Here is a 12799-nt window from a genome sequence, read left to right as displayed (position 1 = left end):
AATTAAAATATTGAACTCCATGGTGCTTGGTGTCTGTAGGATGTTTACTGAAGGCGGAGCCCCCTTAATCAGCTCATCCGGAGCCTCATCCACCTGTCGCCCGGCGCAGAGACAGGAAGTCCGGATCCAGTGACTCCAGACTTTCTGCGCCACAGTTTCACTCTTCCCCGCGGGGAAAGCCATGTAAATACTGGGTTGCCAGGTTGGAGAGGAATCCACCTTTAAGGCGGAAGTCGCTGTCGTCGTGTCGTTGCATCGCTGAGGCGTATTCCTGGAGGTGCAGGAAGAGCCTGGTCCGAGGGGAGTGGAAGGAACCGGATCTGGTTTAAGAGAAGAACACAAGGAGGAGCTGGAACGGATTTCAAACCAGGAATTAAACGACTGACGGAGGCGAGAGAAGAAGGGGCGTTTGTTCACTGAGTCCCCCCACCGCTGCACGGATGACAGTCTGTGATGACTGCTTGTCGGATTATCATTATTATGTCAGGTGATCCTCGCTGCTGCGTCTGGAGGCCGTAGCCGAGGCTTCATTCCCGGATAAAGAGACGCTTCCTCCTTCCACCTTCCACCGGGCTGACGGCCGGCCTGACATCACTGGCCGTGGCTGGAATGAATCATCGTCTTCACAGGGGGGGTCCAGGGATGCTGTCACTGCCACGGCACCCTTAAAACACCACAGAGAAAACGCGCACAAACCCAGGCACCCACCCACCCACCCAGCCAGCCAGGCAGGCAGGCTGACAGGGAGCCAGGCAGCGAGGCAGCGAGGCACCGGCCGCGTCTCTGATCCTAAAGCCCGTTTATTCCCGTGGAGCCAGCATGGAGGAAATCCTACGAAAGCTGCAGAAAGACGCGTCCGGCCACAAGCACAAAGGCATCCGCGATGCCTGCGTGTACGCCTGCGGTGAGTGCACCACAGCCAACCCCCCCTCCACCTCCACCTCCACCTCCACCCTCTCCTCGGGCTCTCTGGTTGTAGGGAAGGGGGACCAGGGGATGCGGGGTGGGGGCGAGATGTGCGCTGTGTCTGTTCACCTGCTATTATAACAGCTGCTACGCTCCGGTGACACAGGCCTGCAGCAGAGACCAGCATGCACAAGCGAAGAAAGCGGCAAATCTTTAAGAAAATGACACATTTCTCATAAGTTGAGTGTTTGTTTGAGGCGGTTCGTCCTGAGGAGTGATTGTGTGATAGAGGGTTGGCTTTCCATGCCCATGCCCTGAGCTTCAGCATCCAAAACAGGTTAATATGACGGCGTCTGAGTGTGGACACATCTAAAGACTCTGGTTTGCAGCTGAGAGGGGAAAATAAACACCAGAATGAATGTTACACATGCAACTCCCCCATAGTATTATGGGAAACCCCTGGGCACATGCAGCAGCCTGTAGCTGTGACTGCACACACACACGTCCCTTAAATAAACCTGGAAGCAGTAAAACACACTTTGCTTTTAGGGCGTGTAAAGTACATGCTAGTCTCTATAACTGCATATCTCTAGGGCATGATAAGGTTTTTAAATGGAGAGTTTGGAGATGTATTTATGACGTACGTGTAGATGTTTGCAGGACACAACATGATGCTGCTCGGTGTATTGTTTGTAGAGCTATTAGAGGACTGTGTGTGTCTAAGAACAGGAGATAGTTTATAGTATAGTAGTGAGAGAAGCACATTAGCAGCTGCTGACTCATTAGTCCTCTCTACAGGTTGTTCAAGCGTAATCCAGAGTTTCTGGCTCACAGTGAATCAAACAGAAGCCTTTCTTTGCATTGCATCGTCTCATTGCTGTCCGTCGGCGCAGCTCGGTGCTTCCCTCACAGTTTCTGCCCTGGGTGAAACAGAAAAGCCTCTGACACTAAGCCGGTTAGGAACAATACCAGACAGCTGATATGAAATGCCTTTTAAGTGTGTGGAAATAAAACGGTTTCCACTGACGTCAGCCGGAGCACCGTTAGCAGTGAGTGACCTTTCGGCGGCGGCGGTGGCGGCGGCGGCGGGTGAGACAGCAGGAAAAAAGGGGGATGGCTTCAGGTTGTGCTGATGAAGGGAGAATAGTGTAATAGTGCACACGCACACACACTCTATTAATGCACACACACTGTCCAAGGGCGTGTAGGAGCCTAATTGGGCATGACCACGGGGCAATGCATGGTCCTGCATACACGCATAAAGGCAGACTCTGCTTTATCTGAAGACAAGGGTTTTATTTCAGTGACCTTTAAAAAAATAAAAAATAAAAGTTTGGAGATACGCCCATGACATTAATCAGAGTGCAGTTTATCATGGTGTATGAATGTGAAGGAGGCCAAACGCCTTTGACACACACACAGCTAATACGTAGACATATAAAGAGCTGAAGCATTGTTCACTACATGTCTGTCTGCAACATGATAGCCTGAACAGAGGACGGGGTTTCTGCTGCGTTTTTACAGATGTCAGCATGTCTCATATTTCAAGTTCCTGCAAAGAGAAGTGGATGTGTTGTGTTTCTGAGGTTTAGAGATATCTGAGGTTCACCTGTCAGATGTTATTTCATCATAAGGATGCACTGTTCACTGTAATAGGTGGTTTTAGGCGTAGCTACCGCCATAGCCTGACGTGCACCTCCCCAGAAATGTAACCACACGTCACAGCGCTTGGTTTGCGTGTTTCCTCTTTAGTATTTCCAGCTGCTTCTCCATCTCCACAATTTTCTAATTGATTGTTTTGGATCAATAAAGATGGAACACATGGAGGAAAGGTTAACTGAGGAGGTTCAGAGATACAAACATTCGTACAACTCGTGTTGTTTGTTGTTGCACTAGAACAAAAATGAACCCGACTGGCAAAAAAGTCACAGCGCTGGCTAGTGTTCAGGTGGAGTTGTTACAGAGCGAGCCAGACTGACGAGTGCACAAGCATTAATGGCTACGTAGGATATGTACGTAGGCTACGGCATCTAGTCCCATAGCACCTTAAATGAGCCTTTACTCTAATAAAACAGAGGGTTAATGTTTAACTGTCTTGGAGAAAAAGGCAAATTTCACGCTGCATGATTTTAGTTTTCCATCATTCTTACCGAAGATGTTTAGAAATGAGTGTCATATTTTCAAGTTTTAGTCAAACAGGAGGTAAGAGGAGGTATTTTATTTTCTGGGCACTGAGTGTTTCTGTCAGCAGGATTGTGGACGTGGGACTGAGTCAAAATAAACTGAATGACGTGGTGGTGATGAAGGAATCTGTCACTGACGTGGCTCAGTGACGGATCCGTAGTGTAGCAGATGAACAGACAGTAGTTATTAGGGTGTTTTCACATTCACTTAATCTCGGTTCGGTTCGTACTTACACTGCCGTCGAGACAAAGTTCTGATGCACCCTCAACAGCACTTTAAATCCTGAAATCGGGAAGTAATCAAATTTAAAGTGGAGCATCAGCGGCGAGTGAGGAGCGCTGGCATTTACTGCCGCTCTGTGGATCATGGAGCAGAGTTCTGTAAATGAACAGCGTGTTCAGTTTGATCAAGCTTCATGGCCACGCATAGAAAACAACCTTTATGTTTATATGATGAGAAGGAGCGCTGCTGCTGCCAGACACCTCGGTCGGGCTCTCACTCTTCCAGAGACGCGTCAGGAAAACGGCAAAAAAAGATGCTGCATGAACCAGAGAGCAGCAGTAAATGTCAGTGACCTCACTCCCTCCTCATGTTTCCACTTAGATCCAGTTTCCTGGAAAATTATAACCAACCACAAAAACTGGTTGAAAATACCCCTTTGCTTTATAATAAACCAGCTCATACTTTAACTTTGAACCTCCTCTGTGCTAAATTGTGATGCACAATTCATTTATTGCGTTTGTGTCAAATATAGGAGACTAAATGTTTTGTCTCAGGTTTGTCCTCCTGTCATCTTTCTGTTCTCAACAGAGAAGTTTACAGCTGGGATTCAGTGTCTTCTTTTGGTTCTTGTAAGTGCAGTGCATCATATCTGTCAGGTCTGGTTAATGTCTATGTTTGCTTTCCATTAAATTACAGAAACTCTTGAGTCTCTGAATGGATCAGCCAAGATTTCACCGTCACAGCTTCGGTAAGTCGAACACTTTTATTTTCATCCTAGAAACAATGCTGAAGATTAGAGCTCCACGTTCTGTTCCACCTGATAACTGGATATTGAAATTCGAACCGTTTGACTCGTCTGTTTAACACCAGGAGAATAATTTGAATGTAAACTTTGCACATTCAAATCGAGCTGATAATGCAAATGTTGAGTTTCCGCTCTGAACGCTCTGAGCCGGTTCTCCTCAAGCGTCCGTGTCTCTTTGATTTCAAACACATCACATGCTCCGCTCTGGAACATCACTACCATTTCACTGAGTGTTTTTAGTTTTAGTTCAAACCAAAACTGACTCTGTGGAGGCTTTTAATATTTTTGTCTGGACTGTGTCAGATATGTGGTGACTCATCTGACAATTTAACTGTGTTCAGCTTTCATTGTAATGATTATTGAGTCTTTAGAAGGGGACAGACTGTGTGAAATGAGCTGATTGAGTTCCTCTAAGGAGAATCAAAATCAAAACACAGTCTGCAATTAAACTTATTTGTATTTGGAGTTTTGAATATTCTCTTAATTATCACACAAACTGTCGAACAAAACCAAAACTCAAAACCCAGGACTCACGGCAGCGCTGCTGGTTCCAGTTTGGATCATGTTAGATTTTACAGGTGTACCTAATATTAAGGCCACACCCTTTTATTTGTAATCATGCATTAAATGTGCATGCAAAAAATGAAAATAAAATGCAGACAGCTGTTCTGTGGATGTGCACTATGGCTGGCAAATTAAAGTCTTATACAGTATTTCTTTCTGTAACGCCACATAATCTAATCTAATCGAATCTGAAAATAAATATGAACTGGAAACGTTTTAATGTATTAAGTGTTAAAGTGAATGTAGATCTGCTGCTGCTGCTGCTGCTGCTGCTGCTGCTGCTGCTGCTGCTGGTGGCCGCTGGGCTGAGATGACGTCTCCATAAACTCTGAGTGCTGCTGCAGCTCAACGCCCTCATGAATTATTCATCCAGTAACCGCTGTTGTTTTATTAGAGATTATTAAATTAAATATTGATGGTAACATCTTGGTAATATAGTGCTGCAGTTCTTGGCCAGTGTGCTCCTGTGTCTCTACAAAAAAAGAGAAGAAAAAGATGATTTCAAGTCACTGAAAGCTATGGGACGTCCTGGATGACAAAATAAGGATCATTTAGTTTGGGAAAGTACACGATTAACTCAAAAAGGAATATATATATATATATATTTATTTTTTTTCTGGGCATTTAAATATTTTATAAAGCATCAAATTTGGTGTTTTATGAGCATTTCTGAGCATTCTCGTCCTGTTTTTTTCAGCTTATAGACTTGTAGATTTATTGAAAATGTTGTCGACTGTCGCGGCGGCCTGTTTGAAGTGTGTGTAGTTGTGACAGCTCAGATCAGCCTGAGGATGCAGAGACGAAGAGACCAAGCCCAGTGTCCCACAATCATCATCATCAGCAGCAGCAGAGACGAGCAGAGACTCAACCGACCACAAATAATGAGAAAGCTCAGAACAGAGAAGAGCTTTAGCTGCGTGGTTCAAATCCAGTTGCTGAGTTTTCTTTAACTGCAGCGTTTGCAGCTCATTGACCAACCATTTGATGCCAAGACGTTTTTCTTGTTTGTTTTTGTTGTTTGCATGTATTCAGCTCTCATATGCTCTGTTTGCTTGTAGCATTTCATCACAGTCTGTGAGCATTTAAAAGCTACAGCAGCCTGAAACGACTGCCTACCTGACTATGTGAGGGTTAAATGTCTGTGCCATTCAGCTAGAACTACGTACTCAGATCTGTTCAAAATCTATTCACACGTTGGTGGGTGTTTTAGGAGAGATAAGAAATAATTAAAGGCCAATAACCAGCCAGTGATTTTATCCAGTGACCAGTGAAATGCTCAAGAGTAGAGAGGGAGGTCAAGTCTGAGGCTCTGTTCAGATCGTCCTGTGCAATCAGATCACAAGTGGCCACAGGACGTTTGGTGAAGTTGTTAACTGACTGCTGTCCAGAGGATTTGGACCGTTCCTCTGCTAGCGTTAGCGTTAGCCTTTTCAGATGCATTGCAGTAGTACTTTAGTTGTATTTCAGGACTGACATGTCACGGTAGTATGGGCTGCATTTCACTGATCCGATCTCTGACCACATGTGGAGGTGGTCTGGGACACATGTGACCTCCTTCCTTTGGTAGTGTGAACACACAATGAGTCCTGGGTCACATTAAAGACCACCTACTCAACAGGAGTACTGCGCAAGTTGTGTTTTGACTCATTCATTCATGGTTCAGTTACAATCTGAGCTTTGTGCAGGTCTCAAAAATAACTCATGTTGGACAGGAGACAAAAATATAAGTTCATAACTGTTTTAATAAATATAAAGACTGTACGGCTGTTGATGGTTCTGATCCAGCGGTAGGTAGAGATCCATTAGAGACAGCAGCTGCTACAATATTCTACTGACCACATGATGGCGGGGTTTATTTGTGCACAGAGCACCAAACTGGGGACGCATCAGGAGACACTTTGTAATGCCAAGTTTTAAATGCTGCATTTACTGTACAGCCCTATTGTGAGATACCACAGGTCTCTGCATTTGTAAGACATATTCAAAATACACATTTCCAATGAATCCAGTTTACTGTAACTTACATATTCACCTATGTTTTTAAACAGTTTTTCTTTTAACTACATGCTCAAGAAGTTAGCTGAATGCTAAATGTCGCTGATCACTGAAAACATAAGACAGCTATTGTTATACTTCAAGTTGTAAACCTGTTGTGTGTTTTTGGTTTGTGTTCTCCCAGAGAGCGCTGTCTGCTGCCTCTTCAGATGGCTCTGGAGTCTAAAAACACCAAACTGGGACAGACTGCTCTCGCCGGCATGCAGGTACTGGAAGATACAACACAACAGTAAAAAAAATAAAATAAATTAAACATTCTTTGGCGGCTCTTTCTTTAATTCTCTTATTTCTCCTCTCAGAAGCTCCTGTGTGAGGACAGGTTCGTCGGCGGTGTCGGCGTGGAGGTGGAGGTTCTGGAGAAACAGCTGCTCAGCCAGATGTTGGAGGCCGTTCGAGTCACACCGTCCCTCCACGAAGACCTGCAGGTGGAGGTCATGAAGGTGAGAACTGGGGACCTAAGTTCGAGCTGATGTTCCTAAAAATCTCGGCCAACAGAATCTGGACCCCGGCACCCTGTGGCTCAGTGCACTAAATTAAACTGTTCAGTTTGCTTGACAGCTGAAAGGTCTGCGAGAAGAAACCTTCATTGTTGACTGTTTCTTTGATAGTTGGGAGTAATTTGTCCTTTTGTGAGGATTTTGGGACCTCGTGATACGTTGTTGTTAACTGACACATCTTTCCAGTTTGGGTTTAACTCATCCGGACAATTTTGTTCCAAGTGACTGTGTTCAGGAGACATTTTCCCTGATCCATTAATTCTCTAAAGAAGCCTCCATCACAGAATGAATTCCTCTTTCTCGTTCTTTGTGCAGGTCCTGCTGTGTATCACCTACTCACCAAACTTTGACATTAATGGAGACTCCATCCTGCGGATAGCTGAGGTAGGACAGCAGTGTTTGAAAATGCATCTGCAACATTTAGATCTTGTCGTTTGTATCTTCCTAATTATTATAAACTGGAAAGGCTCATATGGACTAGAGCTGAATAAGGTGAGAACAGTTTCAGGTTGTATTTAAAAGCCGAGCTGAGCTTTAATGAGTTCTGAAAAGAAGAGTCAAGCTGTGTGGAAGCAGCTCATTTACATCCTCTCATTGTTGCTGACATGATCGATTGGATCGTCTCAGACTGTGCCAACGACAGAAGGCCTTTTTTTTTTTTTTTTTTTTTTTTTTTGTTTTAGTTTTTAAAGGAATCAGACTGTTATCACACAAGCGGAACGTGGGCTCAGTTTATTTTTAAACCTGAAGCTTTTCTCTGTCCCGACGGCCTTGTCTCATGCTGTAATCTCATCCATTATTCAGACAAGTGAAATGAATTTTCCGGAGGGTGCACACACACACACACACACACACACACACACACGCACACACACATGCATGCATGGCGATCAGCTGATTTTGTTGGAAAACACAGAACAGGTGGAGCCTTTGAGATGAAGATATTTACCTCATGAAAAGTCTGAACACTTTAATCTTGCATCTGCGACACGTTGAGATTCATTCACACCAGAGCAAATGACGGGGAGGCAGAGCCGATCTCAAAACAGCTACAGAAACTGCCCAAATATTTCCTGCTGCTTTTCAACTTCCAGTTTTGTTCTGTCAGAGAGTATTTGAAGCAGCACACTGAGGAAAAGCCTCGGTAGGTCATGTATGATGCTTTCTTTCTCCATTAAAGTGAATCACATTAGAATATACACGCTATGTAGTTACGCTAATGATGTCTAACATTTAGATTAGATTAGATTTAACTCTATTGTCATTGCACGTGTTCGTACAACGGCACCAGAATGCTGTTAGCATCCAACCAGAAGTGCCAACATGAATCTCCTGCAGCCACCGCTGTTTATCTCCACATTTTATCTGATTACGTTTCCTAATTTCCCGGCGTTATCTTTGGGTAAACGGCAGAGCAGCACCTCCTGTACTCAGGTGATGTTTGATGTCCATTAACAGTTCATAAAAACCTGGTCAGCGTGCTGTGTTAATGGGCTCTGTGCCGCCAGGCCCGGCCATCTGCCGTGTGTGTGTTCCTGTTTGTGTTGGGTCGTAACTCAGCGTGGCTGGAAAGGTTGTCAGCAGCACTCTATTATCAGTAACGTCAGCGCAGGTCGTTAACGCAGGGATTGGCAGCACTGAGGGATTTACTCAGTTTCAAACACTGGGACGTGGAGGTTTATACTTCACCTCTAATATTATCACCAGCTATGTGAAAACTGATCTGCAGTCTGCAGCTACAGACACTTGAGACTGAAGAGACCAGATCGTTTGTTCAGCAGTTCGTTTCCTCTTTAAACGTATCCACAGGTTTGGAAGAAATCTGATATTATTTCTTTGGTCCAAGCTCCGTCTGAAGTTGGTGAAATATCTCCCTGTGTGGATAGTTTTGTCCTTGCAGAAAGACGGGAAGTAATGAGGTGAGCTAAAGGTGCAGGCTGAAACTGAGCTGCACCACTATGATGAAGGCCACAGCCATATATTATGGTGCACCAGTGTGCCACTTTGTCAGGGAGGGACGCCACCCAGAAGAAGAGAAACTGAAAGCTGCAGGTATAGCAATCAGTCGCAATCTACAAATAGTAATAGATGCTGCAGTTTTTTATCACTGGGAGCGAAAAGGTTTGAACTTTCTTTGACATGGGCCTTTCTGTGTCCGGCTCCTTCCTCCCACCGTCCAAAGACATGCTGGTTAGGTTCATTGGTGATTCTAAATTGGCCGTAGGTGTGAGTGTCTCTCTGTGTTAGCCCTGTGATAGACTGGAGACCTGCCCAGGGTGGACCCCCCCTCTGGCCTGCAGACTCTAACACCATAGCCTGATGTGCACCTCCCCAGAAATGAAAACTACGCTGTGATTGGTCCGCTTGGTAGTAGCATGTTTCTGCTTGAATGTTTCTGACTGCTTCTACATCTCCTCAAGTTTTGAATTGACTGTTTTGGATCAATAAAGATGGAACACATGGAGGAAAGGTTAACTGAGGAGGTTCAGAGATACAAACATTTGTATGACTTGTCTTCGGCGAAATTTCCCTGAAAGTTTCAATAGCTGATAATACAAACTGAACATCAATGTGTCAGATTAAACCCACTGTTATGTAAGTGAATATATCCACATCAACACTTACTTACACTAAACAGCAGCTATTAAAAAACAAAGCGCAGCATTGATTACTTGCATTAAGCTCCAGCATTAAAACTTTAAAAGCTCCTAAAGTCATTGTGGGAGGCGGCTGCTCCTTATGCTGACGTCCGTCTCACATGCATCCATGCTCATTGCAGCCTAATGATGCAGGACGTATTGATCTGTCATTGACTGGGAGCAGGTGGTGCCCTGAGGTTGCCAAGATCTCGAATCTGAATACAATTAGCAGATATGGTCTTTGCTTAAACGCCACCTGAGTCTTGATCTCTTAGTTTTCAGCACAGAACAGAAATCTGTGAACAGATAACGTGTTTAATGAGTCTGGGCATTATTTCCAAGATTTGGTGCTTTTGGCAGTTTAGCCAAATCCTTTAAATGTTTGCAAAAATGACTATGATCTCAGATAAACCAGCTTTGGTCCAGAGCTTCCCCCCAGGCTGTTGACCCAGAAAACCACTTTTAATATTGAATCTAAATTAAAATATCTTCATCTGATACTCCGAATAGTTGGAGCTGCTTTATTGTGGGATAAGCGTTGGCAGATTAACTGCTTTCATTCCAAAATTTCTGCTTTCTCCTCTGAATCTGAATTACCCTAGAAGCCGCCCAAGAAATTTTAGTTTCTGCTTTGGCAAAAATGTAATCGTTTGGGGCGTGACTTGGTCATGAACGTTATCTGAGTGCTGTGGAGTTGAATTTGTTTGCAACCAAAATGTCTGCAGTTGCATGCAGAGGTATTTTTCTCTCTTATAATTTAATAATATTAATAATATTAATAATAATCCAAACATCCAGATAACTTTTGGATGAAACACTTTCTGTAATAAAATCCCAATATCGTGCTACCAGACTCATATTCTGATATGAAGTGATTTGAGGCGTTTCACTTGAGTATTTTAATTGAATCCCACTTACAATCAACATCAATACAGATATGAATACACACTTTACTGCAACTACAACTAATAACTTGCATTTTGTGAGCTAAACTTAAGCAGTAGACTTTGATAACGTGGCTTCTTGGCTTCCTCCCTACATCCCTCCTCTCATACCTGCTGCTGGAAGACCTGAACACACTCCTGACCTCACCGCCTTCTGCCTCCGTCCTGAAATAAAAAGGGAATAAAACAAATGTCCAGTGGCGTGCAGGAGTATCGGTTGAAATACGCCCCATAATGAACTGACTCATATTCTGATAAGAACTGGCACCAGAGGCTTCTAGCATCTTTTAGTCTAATTATCTTTTAGTCTAATTATCTTTATCTTTTAAGCATCTTAGAGCAGTTTTAATAACTAAAGCTGCAGCATTCAAGTCGTAACATAACAACGGGACCATGTGTGTTCAAATCTGTGTGTATTTTTAAGATACAGCGTGGCAGTGTGTGTGTGTGTGTCTGTGTGTGTGTGCTGACTAACTGCTGTCTCTCTCCACCGTGTTCACTCTGTGACCTTCTAATCTGGCTGAAATATGTTTGACACGCACTGACAATGCATCCCCCTGCCCCCCCCCCCGCCCACCCGCTGCCGCTCCTTAGTCTGGTTACCGCAGCAACCCGTGACGCCATGGAAACCTCCCATCAGTCTCCCGGACGGTTTTAGCGTCTGTGTCTATGTGCGGTGCTTTCTTGGGACTGTGCGTCAGCGCTCTGCTGTTTTTGTGACTCCCACGTCGGAAAGATCATGACAGATGTTATTGTCTGTGTGTGTGTGTGTGTGTGTGTGTGTGTGTGTGTGTGTGTGTGTTTTTAGGTGTGTATCGAGACCTACGTGTCCAGCTGTCACCAGCGCAGCATCAACACGGCCGTCAGAGCCACGCTGAGCCAGATACTGGGAGACCTGACCTTGCAGCTACGACACAGACAGGAGGTCATACAGACACGTACATGCACAGTACACGTTATACTGGTAAAACAGAGCGGCCCAGGACGTAATGAATATATTTCTCTCTGACCTGTGTTCCTCTCCAGGGTGCAGACGGAGACGAGGTGACTGCTCCGCCGCTGCAAAGGAGAGGTACATCCTAACCAATGCTTCCCCTCACCTCTGCAGCTCCCTATGTTAACCCACCCAGTATCAGATGTATATTATAATAGAGTTCATGAGCACTTGTAGGACTTTAATCTCCTTTATTTTAGCTACAATGAAAAATCCACACAGGTTAAGATAAAATATGCACATTTGAATCCCTCTGGATGTCTAGCATAGACGAGTTGTAGATTTGTACATTAACAGAGGAACGCCATGTGAAAGCAAGCTGCAGTAAAGTCTTGGGACGTCCCGGTCAAGTGTTTTCTGATCCTTTTTATATTTAATAAGAAAAATTCCTTTCCTTGTCTCCTTGTCTTCTCCTAGAGTTGGTCTCCTGTAGCTTCCTAAAGTCTGTCCTTGTCTTCCTTGTCTTCTCCTAGAGTGGACTGGATTCAGTCCAATAAATCTTTCAGTCAAAGTTAATGTAGTGTGGAGAGGGTAGCTGGTACCTTGTGTTCTCTACTCCAGAAATGTTCTGGTCATCCAACGCTGCCATAAACTCCCTAACCCTCTCTGGAAGATGTTTCTCCAGGAAAGGTTTCTCTTCTTTTAAACACAGCGTTCAGTGTTTGTTGTTTCTGTCCAGCCTTTACCTGAGTGGATTCAACGTATTCCTGTTTTTATTTTTTTATTTTCTGGCAGCTTTGACGCTAGCCAACCGCCATTAAAACAGAAGAGGAAGAAGAAGTCTTAGCGCTACAGGGACGTGGTTTTGGTTCATGGCAGACCTAAAATAAAGGCTTGGCCAAAGCGGATACTGATCCGGCCCTGATACCGATCAGGACGTCCCTAGTGGAGTCAGTTTTCATTTGCTTTCAGTTGAGGTTAGATTAGTGGAGAATAAAGCAAGACCGCTCGGTTTTGAGATGGCCAAGATCCAGACTATAAAGCCTCTT

The 12799-nt window shown here is 44.3% G+C and overlaps 1 protein-coding gene across 1 annotated transcript in view; it reads left to right on the top strand.

The window, feature by feature from the left end:
* Positions 1-819: 819 nt before the first annotated feature.
* arfgef3 (ARFGEF family member 3) overlaps positions 820-12799 on the top strand; it is a gene marked incomplete at its 5' end in the record, with an annotated part of 40888 nt that continues 28908 nt past the window's right edge. The window contains 6 exons of the mRNA XM_084561236.1: positions 820-1016; positions 6861-6942; positions 7036-7176; positions 7549-7617; positions 11625-11741; positions 11843-11888. Coding sequence (XP_084417362.1) covers positions 820-1016; positions 6861-6942; positions 7036-7176; positions 7549-7617; positions 11625-11741; positions 11843-11888 — 652 coding nt within the window. The remainder of the gene's footprint in view (positions 1017-6860; positions 6943-7035; positions 7177-7548; positions 7618-11624; positions 11742-11842; positions 11889-12799) is intronic.

Source organism: Chelon labrosus (assembly GCF_963514085.1).
Source record: "Chelon labrosus genome assembly, chromosome: 15".
Taxonomy (NCBI): Eukaryota; Metazoa; Chordata; class Actinopteri; order Mugiliformes; family Mugilidae; genus Chelon; species Chelon labrosus.
This window is presented reverse-complemented; position numbering and strand designations above follow the sequence as displayed.